Consider the following 24,376-nt stretch of genomic DNA (forward strand, 5'->3'; position numbering starts at 1 on the left):
GATGGAGGATGCTCTCCGGTTGCTTGAAGTCCTTGGTGCATGTCTAAGTCTAGTCCAATCAGGAAAGAGAAACCATATAATTTCAACAGAAAAAATTTAAGGATTAATAAACAGAGTGTTAGAGTAACAAGAGAATGAATAGTATGAAGAAAAGAAAACTCCTACAGGAGTAGGAATAGCAGACATAAGGTGTAGCCTCTACTCCTAGGGCAGGGTAGGATAACCAGGGAAGTGGCCTGTAGCCCCACCCTCAGGGCTGAGACCCAGATCTTATTGAAAAGACACAGCTGTGGCTCACTGGATGAAAGGGGAGTCGCTGTGGTGCTGTACCAGCAGAACTTGCTAGAAATCCACCCTCTAGAACATGGCAGAAAATCATCCTCTAGGACACTGGGGAAAGCTGTTCACAGGGAGGTGTCTCACTGCAGGATCTCTTCCACAGAATCACCCCAAAATGTGGGGAGTTCTGGAGGAAACTGCTGGGCACTGTGCACTGCAGGTGCCTCCCATGGTGCAGGATCCTGATGAGTGAGCACACGGAAAGCAGAAAGCGAAACCTTTTCTTCCTGACCCTCTACTACCAAGCTTAACATTGTGTCAACTGGCAAAGAAAAATGGTCAAAGGTTCCAGATTCACCTTCAAAGAAGAGGCAAGGGGTGAATTTGGAGCTGAGAGTCAATAAATCGATTCTTTCAACTACTTCAAGCTTCCCTATGCAACACACAAATTCTTCTACACACATTTGAAACATGTACAACAACAAAATAATTCTATACTTCTATCTCCTTCGAAATACAGAACTCCATCTTGCAACTGAAGGACTTTTCATTCTTTCTCCAAAATAAGGAGAAATGCACAATCCCAAAAGTCATTGACTTTATCACTGATTATATTCAATAATTCTTCAAATTCAGTGACAGTCCTTCCTAAGTTTTTTTTAAAAGCAGGATCTTGCTCTGTCATCCAGGCTAGAGGGCAGTGTCATGATCACAGCTCAGTGTAACTTTGAACTGCTGGGCCCACGCAATCCTCTTGAGTAGCTAGGACTACAGGTGGGCACCACCATGCCTGGCTAATTTTTTTAATTGTAGAGATGTGGTCTTGCTATGTTGCCCAGGCCGGTCTTGAAATCCTTGCCTCAAGTGATCCTCCTGCCTAAGCCTCCCACAGTGCTGAAATTACAGGTGTGAGCCACCTCACCCATCCTGAAAATTCTGTTACCTTTACACTAAATTATAAAGTTTATTTCCAACAGCTTGTATGTCAGATAAAAATACGATGTAGGGAGAGAAGAAAATGTTTAGTATATATGCTGTTGTCTCCCAATCAGGGCTCTAGCTTGGTCTTCAGTAAAATGTTCCGCCTTTCAATTAGGGCACCTGCTTCTGGGTGATGGAATATGTAGTAAGATCAGTTAGTTACATGAAACATCAGAATTCTTTCTGAAAAGTCAGAATGATTAATATCATTGATAAAATAACTCAGAATCTCCACTTTCTTAATATAATTCCTTATTTGGGAAAGTTTCTCCTACAAATCACGTACTCATATAAAAGCAACAAATTATTAATAGAAGGAAGGAAGATTACTTTGATTTTTCAGGCAGAGGTGAGGTAGGGGAGATGGGGAATGCTCTCCCAGCTGCTTAGGGTCCTTGGTATGGAATTTGTTTTTCTTTAATATTCAGTTTGAGATCAGAATCAAAAGAAATGGGCAGTTCTTTCTCAAATCGATCTGCATAAAGTGCTCATGATACTATGATGAGTACCTTTGGGCAGTGTGGCTGAGCTGATGACAATGAGTCACTTGAAATTATTTGTCTTATCAGTGGTAGATGAGAGTGTGGTCCAAAAACAGAAAAGAGGGAACAGACTGAGGCAGGAACATTAAATGAGCATACATTTCTTTTTCATAATTTTATATACCTGACACTCCATTCACCTTCCTCACAGCATTCCAGAAATCACTTTAACATATTTATAACATGTAATCATAACATTACATCCTAAAAAATACTGTTGACATCTTGGTTCACTATTTGGCTAAGGAGTGCCATTGGCCACAATTTACGTATTCTATCTATATTTTCAGGGTCCCTATGCACCTACCCTCTTAGACATTATAGTGTGAGCTAAATGGCCGCTAAAGAGCTCTCTCCTTCTCCTTCTCCCTTTCCTCCGAAGCACTGGTTATCCTCCAAGGCAGCAAGCAGACAAGGAGTATAAAACTTCTTATACAGTTCTTTCCATTCTAGACATAAGAAAGTCACATATTTATACTTTCCAGCAGCCTCCTGGAATCCAGTACCATTGTAACTCTTATCAGTATTTCTAGCAGAGCTTGGCATTGCAAAACTTACCACATGACAGATTATCAAAATGTTACTATATAAGAATCAACCTTAGGCCAGGTACAGTGGCTCATGCTTGTAATCCTAGTACTTTGGGGGGCTGAGGTTGCAGGATTGCTTGAGCTCAGGAGTTTGAAACCAGCCTGGGCAACATAGTGAGATCTTGTCTCCACTAAAAATAAAAATTAAAAAAAAAATTAGCCAGGCATGGTGGTGCATGCCTGTAGTCTCAGCTACTCAGGAAGCTGACTGAGGTGGGAGAATTGCTTGAGCCTGGGGGTATGGGTCAAGGCTGCAGTGAGCTATGATCATGCCACTGCACTCCAGCGTAGGTGAAAGAGTAAAACTCTATCTCAAAAAAGAGAATCAATCTTTTATATTTCAATAGTGAAACCATATAACAACAGAGTGAAAGCAACAAGTAAAAGTGCCAGTAGCTAGAAAACATGAATGGAATTACATAGACAAACTTACAATGTAGATTTGCATAATTAATATACCAATAGAATAGAAGCTATTTTTATAACTGAAAAAGTCTTTGGAGAAACACTGATGAATTCTAAATCTTCATTCTCCTTGTGTGCTATTCCTAGTTGCCAGAACTCACATCACTGTGACAATTTTCTAAGTCCCTCATGATTCTAATGAAACTTTCAGTGTTAACTAATAATTTCTCATAATTCTTCCTAAATAGAAGTATGAGACAAAATATCCTGACACCTGAATTGCGCAGTTAGAGCCAGAAAACTAAATTCTAAGAAAATATCCTATGAATGACCAGCTCAAGAATGCAAACTTGCAAGGTAAGAACACGAGAAACTTATGTTTTGTTTTCTGGGTTAGTTGAGAGATTAAATGATAAGTGAAAACCAAGTTTCTCCTAGACCATATCAAAATTCCCATAGTCAACCACTTAATGCAGTCACGGTCAAGGAAAGGTCCTTGAGAACCTGATTGTTAGGTGATAAGAAGTATGTCTCCTCCATCATTCTAGAATACTATTTCCTATTACGCAGTTTCTTCAATTAACAGAAAGCTTCTAAAACAAAGTTTATCTGACATGGGACATAGCAGGAATTGCAGAATTATATAGAAATGGCTGGATGTGCTCAGCTCTCTTTGCCTCACTCACCAGCATAAAAATAAGAGATCTTTGAAAATGCCTCAGGAAGATACATTGAGTCTCTCTGAAAACTTCTCTAGCATAGGCAGTTTGTGTTCAGCTCCCCTGCAGACCCAGGCACTGTGGCACCCACAGCACAGAAGTACTCAGCAGCATCACTCCAATGCACAGAGGGTTTCCTCAGGTTGAAGAAGATTGACTCCTCTTAAATTCAGCCTCAAAGCCTTTAATGCCTTGAACCAGAGTGTCTCTTGAAAAGTACTTCAGGAGCAGCTGGAGGCCTCGGCCAGGGGACTGGACATACCAGAAGAGATAAGGTGTTGCCCTATTGGGGAGCCTGCCCCGATAGTCACGTAGGTTCTTTTCTATTTTCCCTAAGCGTCGGCCGGCTTGAGAAATAAAGGGACAGAGTACAAAAGAGAGAAATTTTAAAGCTGGGCGCCCAGGGGAGACATCACATGTCAGTAGGTTCCGTGATGCCCCACAAGCTGCAAAACCAGCAAGCTTTTATTAGGGACTTTCAAAAGGGGAGGGAGTGTACGAATAGGTGTGGGTCACAGAGATCACGTACTTCACAAGGTAATAGAATATCACAAGGCAAATGGAGGCAGGGCGAGATCACAGGACCACAGGACCGGGGCAAAATTAAAATTGCTAATGAAGTTTCAGGCACCATTGTCATTGATAACATCTTATCAGGAGACAGGGTTTTGAGAGCAACTGGTCTGACCAAAATTTATTAGGTGGGAATTTCCTCTTCCTAATAAGCCCGGGAGCGCTATGGGAGACTGGGATTTATTTCACCCCTACAGTGTCAACCATAGAAGATGGTCACACCCAAGGGGGCCGTCTATAGACCCACCCCCAGGCACGTATTCTCTTCCCCAGGGATGTTCCTTGCTGAGAAAAAGAATTCAGTGATATTTCTCTCATTTGCTTTTGAAAGAAGAGAAATATGGCTCTGTTCTGCCTGGCTCACTGGCAGTCAGAGTTTAAGGTTATCTCTCTTATTCCCTGAACATTGCTGTTATCCTGTTCTTTTTTCAAGGTGCCCAGATTTCATATTGTTTAAACACACATGCTCTACAATTTGTGCAGTTAATGCAATTATCACAGGGTCCTGAGGTGACATACATCCTCCTCAGCTGACAGGATTAAGAGATTAAAGTAAAGATAGGCATAGGAAATCACAAGGGTATTGATTGGGGAAGTGATAAGTGTCCATGAAATCTTTACAATTTATGTTTAGAGATTGCAGTAAAAACAGGCATAAGAAATTATAAAAGTATTAATTTGGGGAACTAATAAATGTCCATGAAATCTTCACAATCCATGTTCTTCTGCCATGGCTTCAGCCAGTCCCTCCATTTGGGGTCCCTGACTTCCTGCAACATCGCCCCATAGGAATAGTTACATCTCAACTCCAGTGAGGCTCCTTCAGAGACAGTGATGTGGATGTCAGGCTGGGTCACTGACTGGGCTCTGGCAGTTCCTGGAAAAAACAATGTATTATCAGTGACAGCAGTGCAGACTCAGTATAAAAAGCAAGCATTTCTAGTCAGAACCTGTGGAACTAGAGACCATAAAGAAATTTTACTCACTCAGGACAAAATGTATCCCCAGCAGTGGGATGAGCACCAGGAGCATGGCTGAGCAAGGGAAACACTGCAGGCTTTCTGCAAGATCTCCAGAGAACAGGAAGGAAAGTGGCTGAAGAGACCAAAAACAAGAAGTATGGGGAAGGTTTGCTGGACAAGCTCTTTGCTTGTATAAAACTACAAAAGCTGCAGAGATGAATCTGGTTGCTTTTAAAACTCTGATTCTTGTCACTTGTCTTTGTCTGGAAAGAACTCAACCAGCTGCAGGAAGAAGAAACTGAGCAGTGGATTGACCTTCAACAGAAACAAAAGCTCCAGTTTGTGCAGCATCGCCCTCTGGAGGCCAAGTGCAGAACCAGAGTTTAGCACAGACTGCTCGTTGGAACAGTGTTCTTCCTGTTTTCTGAGATGTATCAAAACTTCCACAAGACGTGTTTCTTCCTGATCAAATCTATGATGGTGTTTTAGTCCTAGAGTCCATTGGCAATAAGATTTCACGTAAAGATGGAGTAATACGTCAAGAGGAATCGTTATTGAAAAGTATATCAGAATTTAGATATGAGTCCGTGAGAGTTTGGGTTCAGACCAATTGCCCTGGACTGAATTTTAGATGGTTCAGTGTTGCCACAGTGGTGATGGAGGATGGTAGAGATATTTCCCTCGGATGATGCTTGTGCAGCCATAGAGGAAAAGATTTCACATAAGGAGAGTAGTGCCTCCGTGCAACTAATGACATGGCGTAACTCATGATGGGAAGGCTTTGCCTCCAGGGGTAAAGAAAATAAAACTACAGAAACCTCTGGGGCTGAAGGAAATACAACCACACCAAGCGAGAAATAAAAGTTGAAATTTAAAAATAAAAACAAATAATAATAAATGTAGATGGTGCATGGGGAAAAAAATAAAACTCTGAAAACACGAGAATGGAGAAAGTCACTGCTTTCTCTGTGGCTAATGGGACCCTTGACAAAGTCAGAATACTTCTTTCCTTTGATTTGAAAGCATAAGCCAAGTTCTCTCCTTGGGTTCTTGATTCACTTGTTCCTGTTGGAAAAGATTGTCTTGAATGAAGAAAATTGAGTAATGCTGTCATTTTGTAAAAGTGTAGCCTTTGAGTGTGAACTTCTAATCCTAATGCTATATGCTCATTTCTCTTCTCTTGAATATTTCTTCCTAAATTAAAGAATAGAAATAAAATGGAAATAGACTAAAATTCACAAGAGTAAAAAAAAAAATGAAGGTCATCTGGTGAGGAAAGAGTGACATATTTCTAGGAGACAGAAAGTAGGTGGGATCATATTGAAGATTAAAGTCAGAGCAGAAAAAAAATATTCAAAAATAAGCTATAAGGAGCAACTTCTTCTGAATTTCAGAATGGTGGTCATTTTAACTTTTCTCAAAGTTGCTGAGCATTTGCAAAGCCCAGTGTGCTCAAAGTCAAAGGCCATAGAATTGTGTGATGTCTTGGAACATTGCCTTTGCTCTTCACTGGAAGAATGTAAAGGAATTCTTCAATCCTCTATAGCAGTGGAAGCAACACCTCTTAGTTAAATAAGAATAAGATCATAAATAGAATATTCTCACTTAAGAGTGTTGGCAGCATTCTAAGAAATACATGATTTCCTGGAAGATTTAAGGGTCTCCAAACACAGCCCCAAATACCAAAATACATGGTTCATTTAAAAGAAGCAAAAAATCAGAAATGAAAAAAATAGTGATAGAGAAAATTAAAAACTAATCAGCTCTGTTTTACGTACTAAAAAAAATAGTGTTTGAATAGTCCCAGTATGCCTTAACATACTCTTAAATCCAGATATAATTCAGAATACAAAAATTTTTAGACTTTAGGAAAAAATATAGTACTTGAATTATTTACAAAAACAAATATGCATTCTCAATTCTTTTGCACCAAAGAAGGACCTTCATAAATTTGGAAAATAGGAAATGAAATATCAAAAAAATTTAAGACCTTAATTAAATGGTCTTATAATCTTGATGAGAAAAACTTGTAAATATAAAAAATGAATTAGATTAACTAAAAAGGGTAATACAACTAAAGAGAGGGGAAAAAGCACACATCAAATAGCCATTCTTGATGAATATTATGGAGAACCACAAATTAATGCAGGACCACAGTAGAAGAGGAGATAACTTTAAGATACCTACAGCCAATCTCTGCCATGGATTGTAAGTAAAAACTGAACAAAATACAAAAAAAAAAAAAAAAAGAAACTACCTCTGGACTCTAAAATTACCCAAAAGCTAGCAGATTGTGTAGGGAAGTCAAAAATTGGAGAAGCAACCTGCACAAGGGTGAATTTCATATTTTTTCTGTTTCTTTCTCTTGACTTTGCCCTGAGGGAGGCCCCAATGCACAGAGCAATATGATAATGGTGTAGGAAGTCAAAACTCTGCAAGAAACACAATTTTCTGCCTCTGTGGGTCAGGCTAGAAAAGGGAGACCCTAGGGAAGAGATGGAAAATAGTTTGTCTCAGGCTAATCCCAAGGCTCTACATACACGAAGCGGACTCAAACCAGAACAACAAAATTTAGGTTACTTAACTGATATCTGAACCACCATTCCAGTCTCAGACTACCCCCAAGCGGCACCCATGCAGGACAAACTAAAACCAATGTAGCAGAGAGTTCAGGAACTGACCTGAGATTTCAGCCATGCAAACTGGTTTCACTAATCCCTGAGCTACACATGACAGGTATAAACCCAAACCAACATTGCAAATGATTTGAGAACTGAACTGTGATTTTGAGCTACCAAATTCCACAAAAGGGGAGACACAACTAATAGTGTGAACCAAACTAGGTTGATTTTCTGCTCAAATAAAAACATTAACATTCTTTAGATGATTGTTTTTTAAAGAAGAAGAAGGAAGAGAAGGAGAAAACAGAGTGTACACACCTAATATTTGAAATGTTTAAGATGCACTTCAAAATTATTTGACAAAGGGCCAGAAAAATGAACTAATATTTAAGTAGTCCAGGTGCAGTGGCTCACACCTGTAATCCCAGCACTTTGGGAGGCTGAGGTGGGCGGATCACGAGGTCAGGAGATCGAGACCATCCTGGCTAACACGGTGAAACCCCGTCTCTACTAAAAATACAAAAAAACTAGCAGGGTGTAGTGGCGGGCACCTGTAGCCCCAGCTACTCGGGAGGCTGAGGCAGGAGAATGGCGTGAACCTGGGAGGCAGAGCTTGCAATGAGCCGAGATCGCACCACTGCACTCCAGCCTGGGTGACAGAGCCAGACTCCGTCTCAAAAAAAAAAAAAAAAAAAAAAATTTAAGTAAAAGATCAACAAATTCAAATATCAAGATGACTAAGATACTAAAACTCATAGAAAAAGATGTCAAAGTAGCTCTTTTGATTATGTTCCACAAAGTAAAGAAAAAAATAGAAATTGAACGGAAAAATACAATATCAAAAATAAAAATCTTACAGTACAGGCTCAATAGCAAAATGATAGAGAAAAGCATATGCAAAATTGAAAATAGATCAATATAGATTATTTAATCCAACTAATTTTGACTTTGTCTTCCCCCAGGAGACATTTGGCAAATCTGGACACAATTTTGGCTGTCACAACTTGGGATCTGTAGTGCTATAGGCATCTAGTGTGGAGAAGCCAGTGGTGTTGTTAAAAATTCTACAACACACAGGGCAGCCCCACACCCCAATAAAAAATTATAAGGACCAAAATGTCAGTAGTGCCAAGGTCAGGAAACACTGACAAACCTTAAAATCAATTTGAAAATTGAAATAAAAAAAGGCAGAGCCCTGGAGACCTGTGGGAAAATATTCTAAAGTCTAAATTATATCTAACTGGAATCCTAGAGGGAGAGAAGAAAGATATTGGGTCAGAAAACATATTTGAAGAAACAATGGTCAAAAGCTTGCCAAATTCAGTGAAAGACATGCATTTATCAATTCAAGCCCCAAACAAGGTAAAATCAAAGAGAACCACACTTAAACACATTATAATTAAACCACTGACAACAAAAGATTGTATAATTTTTCGTGTGTTTGTGTTTGTGTGTGTGTGTGTGTGTGTGTGTGTGTATACACAGCTTATATATGAAGCAGCTCGAGAAAAACAATATATTACATCATTGGAGGACAATTACTTGAATGGCCATGGATTTCTATTAGAAAGCATGGAGGCCAAAAGACAATGAAATGGCATCTTTAAAGTGGGGGGGGAAGTGTTGACACAGAATTACAGACCCAGTAAAAACTATCTTCCAGAAATAAAAGGCAAGTTAAAATACATTTTCAGATAATGAACAAATGAAAAATATGTTTCCCAGCAAATCTGCTCTAGAAGAAATGCTAAAGGGAGTTTTTAAGTTTGAAGGGAATTTCAGTTATATCCCCTGGTATCAGAGAAAATCCAAATCTTCAGGAACAAAGGAAGGATACCAGAAATGATAAATAGCTGTTAAGTATAAAATAGTTCTTATTCTTCCCCTTAAGTTTTATAAAGTGCATATAATTGTTGAAAGCAAAAATTATAACATTGTATGGTGAAGTTTTCTATATATTGTGATTTTTTTTAAAAAAAATTTTGAGACAAGGATCTCTCTCTATTGCTTAAGCTGGAATACAGTGGCATGATCGTAGCTAACTGCGGCCTCAAACTCCTGGGCTCAAGCTATCATACTGCTTCAACCTGCCGAGTAGTTGAGGCTACAGGTGAGTGCCACCATACCCGGCTAATTTTTTTTATATTTCATAGAGATGGGGTCTCACTTTGTTGCCCAGGCTGGTCTGAAACCCCTGATTTCAAGCAATCCTCCCACCTCTGCCTCCCAAAGTGTTGGGATTACAAACATGAGCCACTGCGCCAGGCCTGGTGAAGTTTTCAATGTATGTGACTAATATATATGAACAACAATAACATAGGTAGATAAAGAGACGTTGTGTAAGATTTCGACATTTCACATAAGGAGGTACAGTATTTGCTCACATAAGACCCTGGATATTTAGGCATGTACGTTGCCATCTCCAGAGCAACTACTCAGAAAGTATAGAGTTATAGCCAAAAAGTTCATAGATAAATTAAAATGTAAATTTAAAAGTATTTAAATAATCCAAAAGGAGTCAGAAAAAAAGAACAAAAAGGGAACATGGGTGAAACACAATAATGAAATATACTTAAATCCAACCTGATTGATATTTATATTCCATTTTAATTATCTAAATATCTAAACTTCACAATGCAAAAACAGAGATTAACAAAGTAGATAAAAAGAAAAGATGCTCTGTTATGCTACCTACAGGAAACACACTTTAAAGTCACAGACAGTTTAAAAATAAATAGATGAAAAAGATACAGCATACATCAATAAGCATCAGAAACTTCGAATGGCTATTTAATATTACAAGACAGACTTCAAGGCTGAGTTCTTGAGTCACAGAAAGTCTCAGCATCTCAGGTTTGTGTTCAGCTCTCCTGCAGTCTCAAGCACTGTGTCACTCACAGCACAGAAGTACTCAGCCGCGTCGCTCACATGGGCTGAGGGTTTTGTCAGGTGGAAGGAGGTCTCACTCTTCTTAAATTCAGCCTCAAAACCGTTGATGCCTTTAACCAGGGTGGTCCCTGATATGTACTTCAGGAGAAGCTGGAGTCCTTGGTTGGGGTATTGCACGTACCAGAAGAGATTTGGTGAAACAGACGATGAGTAGTTACACCTCAGCAGCACCAGGGTTCCTTCAGAGACAGAGACGTGGCTGTCAAGCTGGGTCACCGACTGGGCTCTAGTTCCTCCTGCAACACCAATGCTGTGTAAGTAAAGGCAGCACAGACTTTGCTATGAAGAAAAGATGTCTCTATTCCGAGAAAATTACAACACAGTCACATTTACAAAAGCAAGAAAGGTAATGGAATGTGACTCACCCAGGGTAAAAATCACCTGGAACGCTGGGACGAGCAGCAGGAGCATGGCTGAGCAGAGGCCACGCTGGAGGGCCCTGAGCAGGGAGGACAGAAGCCAAGGGCGCTGAGCCTCAGGAGCTAGGAGCAGTGGGGAGGTCAGGCTGGACAAGTCTCTGCCTTTGAAGCGTTTCAAACACGGTTAAAGAAAGGCTTTCTCTTAAGGAGCCTGGATGTGTTCTGGCCTCTTGTTCTCATCACAGCTCCCTATCTACACAGACATCAGTGAGCTACATCAGCCAGCTGCAGGGAGGAGGCTCAGTGGATGACGATGGTCTGCAATGAACACAGATGCCTCCTTAGTGCAACGTCGCCCCCTGAAGGCCGCAGGTGAAACCACAGATCCAAGGAAGTGAACTGTTTGCTTCTCATTTGAGAAATGTGATATCAAAACCAACAGAAAGTGTTTCTTTCTTCCCAAATCTGTGATGATGTCACTTTCTGTAGAGTACATGGTTTTAATCCTAAATACATGAGAAACGAGAGTAATGTAAAAATAGAAGACTAATTTACTTTACTGAGCAATTAGTCACAGAAGACAACATTCTAGACTTTGGAATACCATTGAGACACTATATTATTTTGTAAAACCATTCATCAAGGAGAGGGGAGGTGATCAGTTGCCTCAATCTGGGCTGAGCTTCATATGGCGCTGAACGTGAGTGTTTCTGAATGTGAGCATTACAGTGGGTGAAAGAGAATATTCCTTATTTGATTCTTTAAAAAATAAGCAAATTAGACCAGAGTCTCATACTTAAAATCAGCATGGATCACGTCATTAATTAATTAATCAAAGAAAACAAATAAAGCAAAATTTTTTTGTTAAACAAAAATGTTAACGAGACCTCTTGGTTTCAGGTCAACAACTTTGATATTTGTAACTCTAGGAAAAAACAACTTAGGTACTTCATGTTTAAAAAGAATCCTGTTCCAATTGTCAAAGCTCCTATAGACTGATATATTATGCCAAATTATATCTCACACTAAAAAGAACATTAACAGAGGCCCATCTATGGAAAAACTTGAGTGGAATGATGAGTGTAAGAAAATATAACAAATAAATAATCCTGGGAAGAGTTAGGAAAAGAAAAGTAAAATAAACCTGTGTTAACTCAGAAAATTGGGAGGAATGCAACCAGCAGACAAGAAATGAGAGGACCTTGTGGGAGGTATAGAAAATTTGGGAGAGATTGAAAGTGACACTCAACAGAGCTAGGCAAGCAGTAGTCCTCTGTGAGTGGGAGACAGGCTGTATTGAACTGGAGTGGTTGACTCTGGCCTAAAAAGATGAAACTCTTGAATAAGAAGCCATCTTCCTCCAACTTATTTTAGCATAGAGATCATTGGACCCTAAAAATTAAAAAACCAAATGAGGAGAGAAATCTCAGGTGAAATGAGAATCTGGCCAACAAGGATTCTTTTCACAAGGTCAGAACAAAGTCCCTCCTTTCTGTGTACTCTGTTCACTCATGCCAGCCTGAAATCAGTTCTCCCTTGCACTTCTGATCTATTCCTTGATTCTGCCTATAGATTTTTTATGTGTAAGACAAAATCATATAGCCAGTTTGAACATTTAAATGTTACTAGGATGTGCTTATGATTCAAAATTCCTAACAAAGCATATGTATTCTCCTCTTATCTTTCCAATATTCCCACTGAAATAAAATTTAGACGTGTAAAAAGAATGACTTGAATCCATAATGGTAAAAGTAATAATGAAAAGATGAAAGCTATCACAATTCCCATGAAATGAAAAGCAGATGTGAGCACACTGATGGATAAAACAGAAAAGTGGGAGAAGTCGAGCCCAGAATGAACTATGAGAAGATTGCAGTGGAAATGCAGGTGAAGGGAACCTACTGGGTGAGACCCTGGAGAGGTTCCGGGTTGAGAAAGAGAGTAGGTGATGGAGAGTGGGAAGAACAGAACACAAGAGAACATAGCGAAGGTCCACACGTGGAATAGCTGCACTAGCCTCCCTCCGTTCTCGCCATCCTGCTTCTGTACTTGTGTGTGATAGGCATAGTAAGCCAACTTTTACTTGGGTACTTAATTTTTCACAAGAGTTTAAATGAACCACTGAGATTACTGCAGTTTTATTATGAGGGGTTGACAGAATTAGGCCATCTTCAACAATATTAGGTGCAAGGAACAAAGAGGAGCAACTTAATTACCACTTCCCTGTTCATTCATCCTAAAAAGAAGCCTGCCAAATCACATGATATGCCCACATACCCACACTGCTGGCCAGGCACCCCATTCAAGAAGAAACCTTATGGGGAACATGGGCACAGTGACATGAGGAGTCCATCCTGCTACCCAGTCCTCCATTCTTAAATACAAATTAATAACAAAATAGCATTAATCATGTATAAGTATAGATGGGATCTCTTTCTGTTGTTCTCTCTATACATGGAAGCCCAGAGTCATGAACTCTGAACCATCAGAGTCATTTCTGCCTCAATACAAAGTGATGAACAGAATGTCATGTAATCATTCCCAAAAGGAAGTAAGATAATATAGTGGTTCCTTAGTCATTATTCTTAAAATATCTTGAGTTTTAGCTTTGAACGATATTTCCTTACCTTTATTTAGATGCTTTCTGTTAAGAAGTGCTTTAACCTGAGGGAATCTAGAGGACCAGTCAATAGGTGCAGGAAACCGCCATGGCACATGTATACCTATGTAACAAACTGCATGTTCTGCACGTGTATCCTGTTGGGTTTTTTTAGAAGAAATAAAGAAAAAAATAAATATATATAAAAAATAAAATCACTACATGTGATTAGTGCAAAAAAAAAAAAACAGAAGAAGAAGTGCTTTAACCTAACATTATTTCAACTCTTCAAGATCGGGAAAGCCAGCTAGATAAACTCCTTCAAATGGAGAATGAAATTAAAATTCAGAATATAATTACAAAGTCTATTATTTCTTGATTGCTGCCCACATGCCAGATGAGTTCCATGTTAATAGTGAACACTGCTTGTGCCCAGCCAAGATCCCCTTTCCCAGGACAGTGTCGCCATCCCCAGCTACTGTCGTGGCTTTTTTCTTCCTGTAGTTCAGAGAGTGGGACGAAATGGCATCCAGAGGCTTTTCCACTCCCGTAGTTCAGAGAGTGGGAGAGGGTGTTACAGCTCTTTTCATTCCCACAGTTCGTTGGGTTCCATATTCTTGTCCCACTGGCCAAGAGGAATGAGGTATGCAGACACCAGAGAGTGAGCAAGGCAGAGGAGAATTTTGCTGAGTGACAGGAAACCTCTGGTAAGCAAGACGGGACCCAAAGTGTGTAGCCCTCTGTGAAGCTAAGGCAGAGTGGTTTTTTTGGGCTTAGAATGGGGGAGTGCATGCTGATTGGTCCATAGGTGGTCTTGGAAAAAGCACCATTTGTTTGGTTAAAAGGCATCATCCAGAAGGAACCAATCAAGTGAGAGTGGGCGAGTGGGGATTCAAGTTCTCACTCTGGCTATGTACTCCTATCCGGAACTGGCAGCTCGGTTTCAAGGCTTTGAACTGTCCTTGGCTTGAAGGCCGGGTTTCACCAGGGATCTGTCCATGTCTGCCTAGGAATTTGTCTGTCTCCTGTAGCTGTTACTGTTGGGAATGTTTGCTACTGTCAGCTCACATTTGCCCCTTTCCCTAGAAAATCGACCTCTGCCAATGAGAGTCATCATTGTCCAGTAGAGTATACCTCTACCCCAAGAAACACCACAGCCAATGACGACTTTATTCTTACATACACTAGGTCAGCATTCTGGCCCCCTTGCCTCATTGTGGAAAGGATCAATCCTGTGATGCAATTCTTGCTCCAGAGCTCCCATGAGGTCAGGCTGGATAAAGACTCCATTAGCTGGCAGGTTTATGCTTAGCCTTTTCCCATCTCAACCTGGTTTTCTCAATCAATTATGTATAAAGAATTTCCAATTCAGGCTCTGCCTTAATGAACTTATCCCAAGACAATATTTCATCTCATTTAATCCTGAATTCAAACCTGAAATATATATAATAGTACAGCTTAATATAAACTGCCTGTTAGCAACATAATTGATATTCAAATGAGCATGGCAGCCCAGGTTCTTTCCAGAGTGCCAGGGTGTCTGAAGGCATATGATAAAAGTGGCACTAAAATTTAAGTATTTTGATTTCAGTACAACTTTCTGATCATCCTCACTGCCTTACAAATCTTACATGACTTGGAAAAATTTCTTAAGTCTTCAGTTCTGTAAATTAACAGTTTGAAGCAAATGTTGATTGGCTTGCATCTTCCATCAGTAACCACATGAACTAACTGAACAGAAATCTTGATTCTTCATTTCCAAAATTTTTCCACCTCCTGTACTACCTAAACAATGTCATGACTAACAGTCCACAAATTCGGTTTTACAATAAATGTCACTTTTCAAGCTTTTTCCTATAACTCGATGTGCTAAATATTAAAAGGCATTATTTTCTTTAGGAAGTAAATATTTTTCCTGGACTTGGCATACATTGCAGGACAAATCTATAATGCCAGGTAGTCAGCAGAGGGAGGCATTTATATGCTGTTCTGCATTTCCAACTCTCCTGACAAAAATTTGCTGAAACATTCTCAATACCATATAGTCTTTGGTAATTGATTCACACAGGTCTTTGCTCATCATACTAAAACCCCTTAGTGTCTGGACCTCTTTTAAATACTTACTCAGAGATCCTTCTCAATAAATTTTAGATTGTTCCATGCTCCCATGCCCTGCCTGGAGATATGGCATGTTATGGCTAGGGCTAATGCTCCCTATCATCTCCAAGCCACACTGAAGTACATAGGTATTAATATATTCTTTTACAAGGCTCAAGCCAGGAGTTTTGAGTTCAGTTCAGACTTTACCCCAAGATGGCAACATGGACCCTTTCTAATATTTAGTCACTGCAACTATCTAGACTTCTAGTTTTAACCAGGTCTTACCCTCTGACTCTAGTTCCTCCATCTATCCATTAAATATACCCTTATATAAATCAGGAGTGGTGCTGTGGCTGAGGCTGGAGATGAGGTGAGGGTTCTATAACTAAAAGAATTGTTGGCCAGGTGTGGTGGCTCACACCTGTAATCACAGCACTTTGGGAGGCTGAGGCGGGCAGATCACGAGGTCAAGAGATCGAGACCATCCTGGCTAACATGGTGAAACCACGTTTCTACTAAAAAAAATACAAAACGTTAGCTGGGCATGATAGCGGCCACGGTGGTGGGTGCCTGTAGTCCCAGCTACTCGGGAGGCTGGGGCAGGAGAATGGCGTGAACCTGGAAAGCGGAGCTTACAGTGAGCCCAGATCGCGCCACTGCGCTCCAACCTGGGCAACAGAGCCAGACTCCGTCTCAAAGAAAAAAAGAATTTTTGACATGTAGAATTTTTGAAGTCATTTGTTTATAACTTTTTCTCTGCTTTGCATTTCTGTTTTGCTGTTGCATTCCCAAATTAATGACTGTCAAACTCTTTGAGTAACTAAAGAAGGAAAGAGGAAGGTGTCCTGGGAACTATTGAGAGAATATCTGTCATTGTGTGAAAATATTTTCTTGTTATATAATTTAAAAACCATAAAACCAATCTCATAGAGGTGGCATAAAACTAGACTGAGCATCGGGATGTATACACTAAATATGTGTGCCTTTCTGTATAGCAATCATACCTCAATTTTTTAAAAAAAGGAGGGAGGAAGTAAACTTTTAGAACTTATGGATATGTTATGGCATAGTTTGTGCTGTATGTATAAAGTAAATATGCATACCTTTTTGTTTATCAGTCAGACCTCGATTAAAAAAATATTTAAAACTATAGTGGAAAAACAGGACTAAAAAATATTTCAACCAGACTAAGATTTTTGTTTTTATTTTTTTCAGGGTTTCAATTATTTTCAGAATTATGAAAATACTTCCCTAATTAAGTAATCCTCCATACTAATTCTTATAATTTCCACTTGAACCTAGAGAGCAAAGGGAACTTCACTACCCTGCAGTCTAAGCTCTACATCAGGCATTCTTGGGGCACAGCAGGTTTGGGTATAGACTGCTGGTATCTGGGGAGCACTGTGTGTTCACGGCACAGAGGTAGGTGGCTGAATCACTGAGCTGGGAGTCTCTGATGAGCAGAGAAACATACTGGCTGGCTTTATTGAGCTGTGCTGTAAACCTTCCATCTTCTTTGTCACCATTGGAGTATATGGACGTTATCAACTCAGGGCTTTTCCCAGAATATTGTCTGTACCAGAAGAAGAACTGGGAATTTCGGTCACTGTAAGTGCAGTTGAGAGAAGCAGTGGCTCCCTCTGGAACACTGAGGGGTCCAGAATTCTGCTCCACCTCCTTCTGTTGGCTCCAAACCCCTGTGAAAAAGACAGTGGTCAGACAGAGAAGACCAGCTGGGTAATAGATGCTTACTCCTCAGAATTTAAATCCTCTTTTCTCTGGTGCCCCTACTCTCCCTTAGTTAGAAAAAAAAAAATTCATGCTTCTACCTATAGACCTAGAATAGACAATAACTTCAGATACTGTACATTATTTTCCTATATAGAGATGCCCCAAACTCACAGCTCAACTGAAGCCACAGGATCATTAGTAAAACTCTCAAGGATTTCATCATTCTTCTCTGCCCTGGTTCACTGAGGATTCAAATTTTAAACCCTTAAAAAAATGTGCCTAGAATGGATATTTCTACTTTAAAAGTCATGAAAAGAATCTGTTTTACCAGTTCGAAAAAATGATACTCTTTTTAACACCCCAATTCACCACTAAGCCCCTCCCCTCATCCTTCCTCCTCCTCTTCCTCCTCCTCCTCCCTCTCTCTTTCTCTTGGACGTGTGTGCGCGCGCGCACACACACACACACACACACACACGAGCACTTGAGAGCTGTCCTCAAGGTCCCTAAGAACACACTGCCATCTTGTGGAATCATGATAGTGATCAAACATGTACTCAAAATGTAGAGCCTTATTATGTAAACAAGTCACTTTAAAAATCTGACACATCAGTTAAAAATTTGAGAAGCAAATGCTCCAAGTTAACGTCTGTGGGGATGTTTATGTGTGTATGTGTATGATATCAAATGGCAATTGTTGTATGAGTAAGAGCAGTTGTTTCTAATAGCCACTTTCTTACACTGAAATAACAGTCATCAAGTATTCTATTATAAAAATTTAGGTGAGATTCTTGCAATTCAAGGAGCATTTCACATTGCATAGCTCTTCTCCATGTCAGGCCACACATTCCTACACCATTCTGTTATCTCCAATTTTTAAATAAGTTTCTTGTAACTCAAAATAATTCTTTCAAAACAGAATGACCTAAAATCGAGCTTAACAAACATGGTTCTATCTCACAGCCTTAGCAACGTTTTTTAACAAGACCAGGGAATAGAGGGGCTTGGAAATAGCCATTGCATCTTGCACCAATGACACATGCATGTCAAAACAGTACTTACATGGGTTGGTATAATAGAGATAAACCTGCCTTCAGTACATAGCCTTTCTCTTTTTTTTTTTTCTTTTCAGAGCAAGGGTGGAAGTTTATTTTTAAAGGCTTTAGAATAGGAAAGAAAGGAAGGTACACTTGAAAGAGAGCCAAGCCGGCACTGAGGTAAAGTGCAGTGTTTAACCTTGACCCTAGGACTTTATAGCCTTTGCCCTTTCCCATGATCCTTCCCTTAGGGTGGGCTGCCTGCATGTGCAGTACCCATCTTACCCTTGGGAAGTGAGCACTCGAAGTATGTTTAGGAAGTAGTACATAGACTTTCAATGGCATCTTGTGTGACTGTTTATTTTTCTAGTTTCTCTCATTGCCTTTGTTGTAAAAAGCTCATATCTTCAAATTAATTTCCAAAAGTTATAAATTTGGCTTCTCTTTCTGCCTTTTCATCTCAACCTAAACAGAAAATCAGATCTATGAACGGTTATCTATGCAAGAAACTTAATTGTGTCTACAGAGAAAGAAGCACAAACAACTACTGTTCCTCCTCTTGTTCATAACATGCTTTGTTTTGTTGCAGAAGCTGGTGGCTGGAGGCCAAGAAGGATGCAGGCTCTTTTCTACTCAAGGGCCATGTAGTCAGTATCCATCAATGATGGCTTGGGCAAGCCTTTTCTATTCCCACCAACAACTTCATAGGAAATAGAATGAAAGAGAATATACTAATATCGAAATCCCTTTCTCTAAGAGTACATTGCAAGTGGCAGAAATCACAAAAGCCATTTCTCAGTAAGTGTAAGAAACAAAGAAGGAGCAACCCAAGATGGCAGCCACCATAGTCTTGGAAAATTTATTTAAAAACAAATATAACTTTTAAAATTGAATGTGGAGTTGAAGCACAGTCCTTGTAGAAAGAAATCACCTTTTGAATATTTGTAACAAAAATAGTATAGGTCAATAGCTCTAATGTTGTACCCAAGAGTGATATCAGTGCTAGCAAAATGACAGAATTTATACACCATCAAAGTTGTACTGCAAAAGTTTCTGTGCCTAATAATGTCTAGATAACGTATAGAACTCTCCTTCATATGCCTTAAGGACAGTGTTATGGCAATCAATTAAAGAGAAATCACACTCCCCTTCTCCACTGGATTAAGTGGTTTTCATTTTCCGCAGCATGAAATTTTCTAGAAATGTCTTGTGGACCTCAAAGTATTGGAAAGCAAGATCTTATTCAAAGGCAATTTAAGATACTACTGCAAATGCTACTAATTTTGTGCCCATTTGAAATACATAAGTTGTACTATGAAAAACAACAAAGGAGATTTTTATACACATGCAAAAACACAAGCATCTTTACCCATTGTGTTCCTATTAATATGTATCTATAATTATTGTTTATCCATTAGTTTGTTAAATAATTTAGGGGAAAATGGGAGTTACGAACAAAAACTACAAAAATATTGGCATTTATTCTTATTTATGTAACTACCTTCATCATTGTTCATTATTTTGTATGGCTCCAAGTGTCTAGTGTCATTTCTTTTCTATCTGAAAGATTCCCTTTAGATTTTCTCATAGAGCAGGTCTGCAAGTGATGAATATGCTCAGTTTTTGTTTATCTGGGGCTGTCTTAATTTCTCCTTTGTTTTACAACAATAGTTTTACCAGATATAAATTGGTGGTTGACAACTTTTTTCTTTAAACACTTTATAGCATCCTACTGCCTTCTGGCTTCCATGGTTTCTGATGAACAATTGACTGCTAATCTTATTAAGGATCTCTTGCATGTGGCTACTCACTTCTCACTTGCAGCTTTCAAGTTCTCAATTTGACTTTTTCTTTAAACAGTTTGATCATAATATGTCTCACTGTGAATTTTTTTGCCTTTATTTTACTTAGTCCTTTTTGAACTTCTTGGATGTGTAGATCCATGTCTTCTATCAAATTTGGGGAGTTTAGGGTCATCATATCACAAATATTTTTCCTGAATCTTTCTGTCACTCCTCACATTCTAGGAATTCTGTTATACTTATGTCTGTGCTATTGTTAATGTCCCACAGGTCATCTAAGCTCTTATATATATATTTTTTTCATTCTTTTTTCCTTCTGCTTCTTAGACTAAATAATTTTATTTGGCTTATCTTCACATTTGTAGATTCTTTCTCCTACCTGCTGTTAAGTCCCTTCAGCAAACTGTTTTTTAGAAAAAAATTTTTCTCTGTAGCCAATTCTCCATCCTGAGGGGATTTTGAGTTGTGTTTTTCAGTGGTATGAAAGCAGTACACAGTAGAAACTGAACTTTATGTACATATACAACTATTCTTTTTTTCCCTTTTGGTACAGTATTCAATAAATTACATGAGATACTCAACACTTCATTATAAAATAGGCTTTGTTAGGGATGATTTTGCCCAATCATAGGCTAATGTAAGTGTTCTGAGCACATCTAAGATAGGCAAGCCTTTTGAATTAGCCCTTCAATGAGCCACTGGAGAGGTCAAAGTAATCAGGCACTACTTTGATATAACAAGGTCCACTCTGCTTCTTCCAGCACCAGGAACCCACACTTGGAATGGAGGATGTAATATAAAGACTGTCTTAAAGCCAGTGATGACAAGATGGAGCAAAGGTGAGTTAAAAATAACACAAATTGTCCTACCAGGTTGCAATTACTTTTTTATTGACTAAATATGTGCTTGGTAGCTGTAAATCTTTCTGTGGTATTTGGCTGGAGTAAACTGGTTATGGTCTTTCAGTTTTGTGTCTTGACAGTCTATTATTCTCCTGGTCTTTTGGCTAAAGAAAGCAAGAGCCTGGTCTTTGGGTTTTTTTGTACATATTCACTAACATTACCAGGTCAGTGGCTACTCCTGATTGTATGAGGCAAAAGGAAACTCATGGAACTCACTGCTTTAGCACTGCTCAGGTCCTAAATTTCTTAACCAGTTGGGCTTTTTCTCCCCACTTTTTAGAATCTTTTAATTTTTTTATTTTATGCACAGATTATGATGGCTTGAATTACAATTTTTCAGTGGTATGAAAGCAGTACACAATCAGTAGAAACTGAAATTTATGTACATATACAACTATTCTGTTTTTCGCTTTTGGTACAGTATTCAATAAATTACATGAGATATTCAACACTTCATTATAAAATAGGCTTTGTTAGGGATGATTTTGCCCAACCATAGGCTAATATAAGCATTCTGAGCACATCTAAGATAGGCTAGGCTAAGTTATGTTGTTCAGCATACTGGGTGTATTAAATGTCCTTTTACTTACAGTATTTTCAACTTATAAAGCATTTATGGGGAAGCAATCCCATCGTAAGTCAAGGAACATCTGTAATATCCAGAATCATTAGCTGTATATAACAAGATGAATGGAAAAAAAGTATACCTTCTCTAACTTTCTAGAAGTGGAAAGCATGATGCTTCTTTTTTTCTCCCAACAGCAACCTTAGAACAGCCTGGTAGATATACTCTTCTGGTAGCAACATGGTCAGAATGGTATTAAAACTGAATTCTGGTTCAGTCACCTGGATTCTTTTGTTGGACAAACATGGTCATATATTATGAGGTTAACTATCACTAATTTGAGTGTTCTGCTCTATGAATTATTGTAAATGGTCCACGAGGGCCCAGGTGATAAACAAAATGGGTATATATAAATGTCATAAAATACCTTTTTCCTCTATTTATTGTTCTAGACAAAAGGTTTGAGTATGACTAGGAACCGACCACAAAAAAGGCAAAGCTTTAGGTACTAGAATGGGATGAACAAATTTTGTGATTGTGGATAAAAAGAGCAACAACACTGGCACCTAGGAAGGGAAAATCTTGGACCATTGGAGGTGAACGGAGTGAGGATTAATGCCCTCTTTGTATGCTAGATGAAGCACACAGCCAAGCAAGGCAACCATATAGTTTGGTTGTCTGTTGGTTTGTCGTCTTCTTCCACATTCCATGAAAACAGAAAAACTCCTGTGAATATGGCCTCTCCTGAACATTTCTGCCACATGAATGGCAGCTTCCCAATACAGATTCCCCATCCTCTTAAGTGTGAAAGCACAGGAATCAGCACAACATTTTCTCAATCTGACTCATACAAATGTGTATTTTTTCACCTGGTGTCTGCACAGTCTTGGGTTATACCATGAATGCCTACAGAGGTTGCAAATACTCACTGACCCTGCTCATACAGCCTAACCAAAGTGAACTAATGCTGAACCAAATAAAGTTTAGCAAAAAATTTCTAACTAGATTAATCTCGGCACCTTCGGTTATGTTTATGTCTAGGGAATAAGGACCATAGGAGACCTCTATATCGGGAATAATAGTTAACTTTTTGGCCATTAAAACAAAGATCAGCATGTCAGTCTAAATTTCCATGTACAGGTCATATTAAGTAATACACTATATCCTAGCTGTCTGTACTTTGGGACTTATTCACAGCTGGGAGAATCTAGGATCCTATGAGACATGACTGAGGTTGCTATTGCAGATTGGTCTTCTCTTCATGCTTAGAGTTCTACTGACAGTAGCCTTAATTAAATCTTGTGGGTGGAGCCAAGATGGCCGAATAGGAACAGCTCCGGTCTCCAGCTCCCAGCCCTAGCGACACAGAAGACGGGTGATTTCTGCATTTCTGCTTGAGGTACCGGTTTCATCTCACTAGGGAGTGCCTAACAGTGGGTGCAAGACAGTCGGTGAAGCGCACTGTGCCCGAGCCGAAGCAGGGCGAGGCACTGCCTCACTCGGGAAGCACAAGGGGTCAGGGAGTTCCCTTTCCTAGTCAAAGAAAGGGGAAACAGACGGCACCTGGAATATCAGGTCAGTCCCATCCTAATACTGCGCTTTTCCAACGGGCCTGGAAAACGGCACACTAGGAGATTGTGTCCCGCACCTGGCTCGGAGGGTCCTATGCCCACGGAGTCTCGCTGATTGCTAGCACAGCAGTCTGAGATCAAGCTGCAAGGCGGCAACAAGGCTGGGGGAGGGGCGCCCGCCATTGCCCAGGCTTGCTTAGGTAAACAAAGCAGCCAGGAAGCTCTAACTGGGTGGAGCCCACCACAGCTCAAGGAGGCCTGCCTGCCTCTGTAGACTCCACCTCTGGGGGCAGGGCACAGACAAACAAAAACTCAGCAAGAACCTCCACAGCCTTAAATGTCCCTGTCTGACTGACAGCTTTGAAGAGAGTAGTGGTTCTCCCAGCACGCAGCTGGAGATCTGAACACGGACAGACTGCCTCCTAAAGTGGGTCCCTCACCCCTGAGCAGCCTAACTGGGAGGCACTCCCCCAGTAGGAACAGACTGACACCTCATTCAGCCGGGTACTCCTCTGAGACAAAACTTTTAGAGGAACTATCAGACAGCTGAATTTGTGGTCTCACGAAAATCCGCTGTTCTGCAGCCACCGCTGCTGACACCCAGCCAAACAGCGTCTGGAGTGGACCTCTAGTAAACTCCAACAGACCTGCAGCTGAGGGTCCTGTCTGGTAGAAGGAAAACTAACAAACAGAAAGGACATCCACACCAAAAACCCATCTGTACATCACCATCATCGAAGACAAAAGGTAGATAAAACCACAAAGATGGGGAAAAAACAGAGCAAAAAAACTGAAACTCTAAAAAACAGAGCACCTCTCCTCCTCCAAAGGAACGCAGTTCCTCACCAGCAACGGAACAAAGCTGGATGGAGGATGACTTTGACGAGTTGAGAGAAGAAGGCTTCAGACGATCAAACTACTCTGAGCTACGAGAGGAAATTCAAAACAATAGCAAAGAAGTTAAAAACTTTGAAAAAAAATTAGAAGAATGGATAACTAGAATAACCAATGGAGAGAAGGGCTTAAAGGAGCTGATGGAGCTGAAAGCCAAGTTTCGAGAACTACGCGAAGATTGCAGAAGCCTCAGTA

The 24,376-nt window shown here is 39.8% G+C and overlaps 3 gene segments (V, D, J or C); all 3 read right to left on the reverse strand.

Annotated features, from left to right (window-relative positions):
• Window positions 1–3,654: 3,654 nt before the first annotated feature.
• On the reverse strand, window positions 3,655–5,291 carry LOC129489384 (T cell receptor alpha variable 8-3-like). The segment is given in 3 exon segments: window positions 3,655–3,799; window positions 4,867–4,966; window positions 5,076–5,291. Coding segments are annotated over 3 exon segments (291 nt in total).
• Window positions 5,292–10,505: 5,214 nt separating this feature from the next.
• LOC134731422 (T cell receptor alpha variable 8-4-like) lies at window positions 10,506–11,246 on the reverse strand. The segment is given in 2 exon segments: window positions 10,506–10,857; window positions 10,987–11,246. Coding segments are annotated over 2 exon segments (390 nt in total).
• Window positions 11,247–13,988: 2,742 nt separating this feature from the next.
• On the reverse strand, window positions 13,989–17,633 carry LOC129490635 (T cell receptor alpha variable 12-2-like). The segment is given in 3 exon segments: window positions 13,989–14,032; window positions 17,086–17,376; window positions 17,582–17,633. Coding segments are annotated over 3 exon segments (387 nt in total).
• Window positions 17,634–24,376: the final 6,743 nt, after the last annotated feature.

Source organism: Symphalangus syndactylus, chromosome 9 (genome assembly GCF_028878055.3).
Source record: "Symphalangus syndactylus isolate Jambi chromosome 9, NHGRI_mSymSyn1-v2.1_pri, whole genome shotgun sequence".
Taxonomy (NCBI): domain Eukaryota; kingdom Metazoa; phylum Chordata; class Mammalia; order Primates; family Hylobatidae; genus Symphalangus; species Symphalangus syndactylus.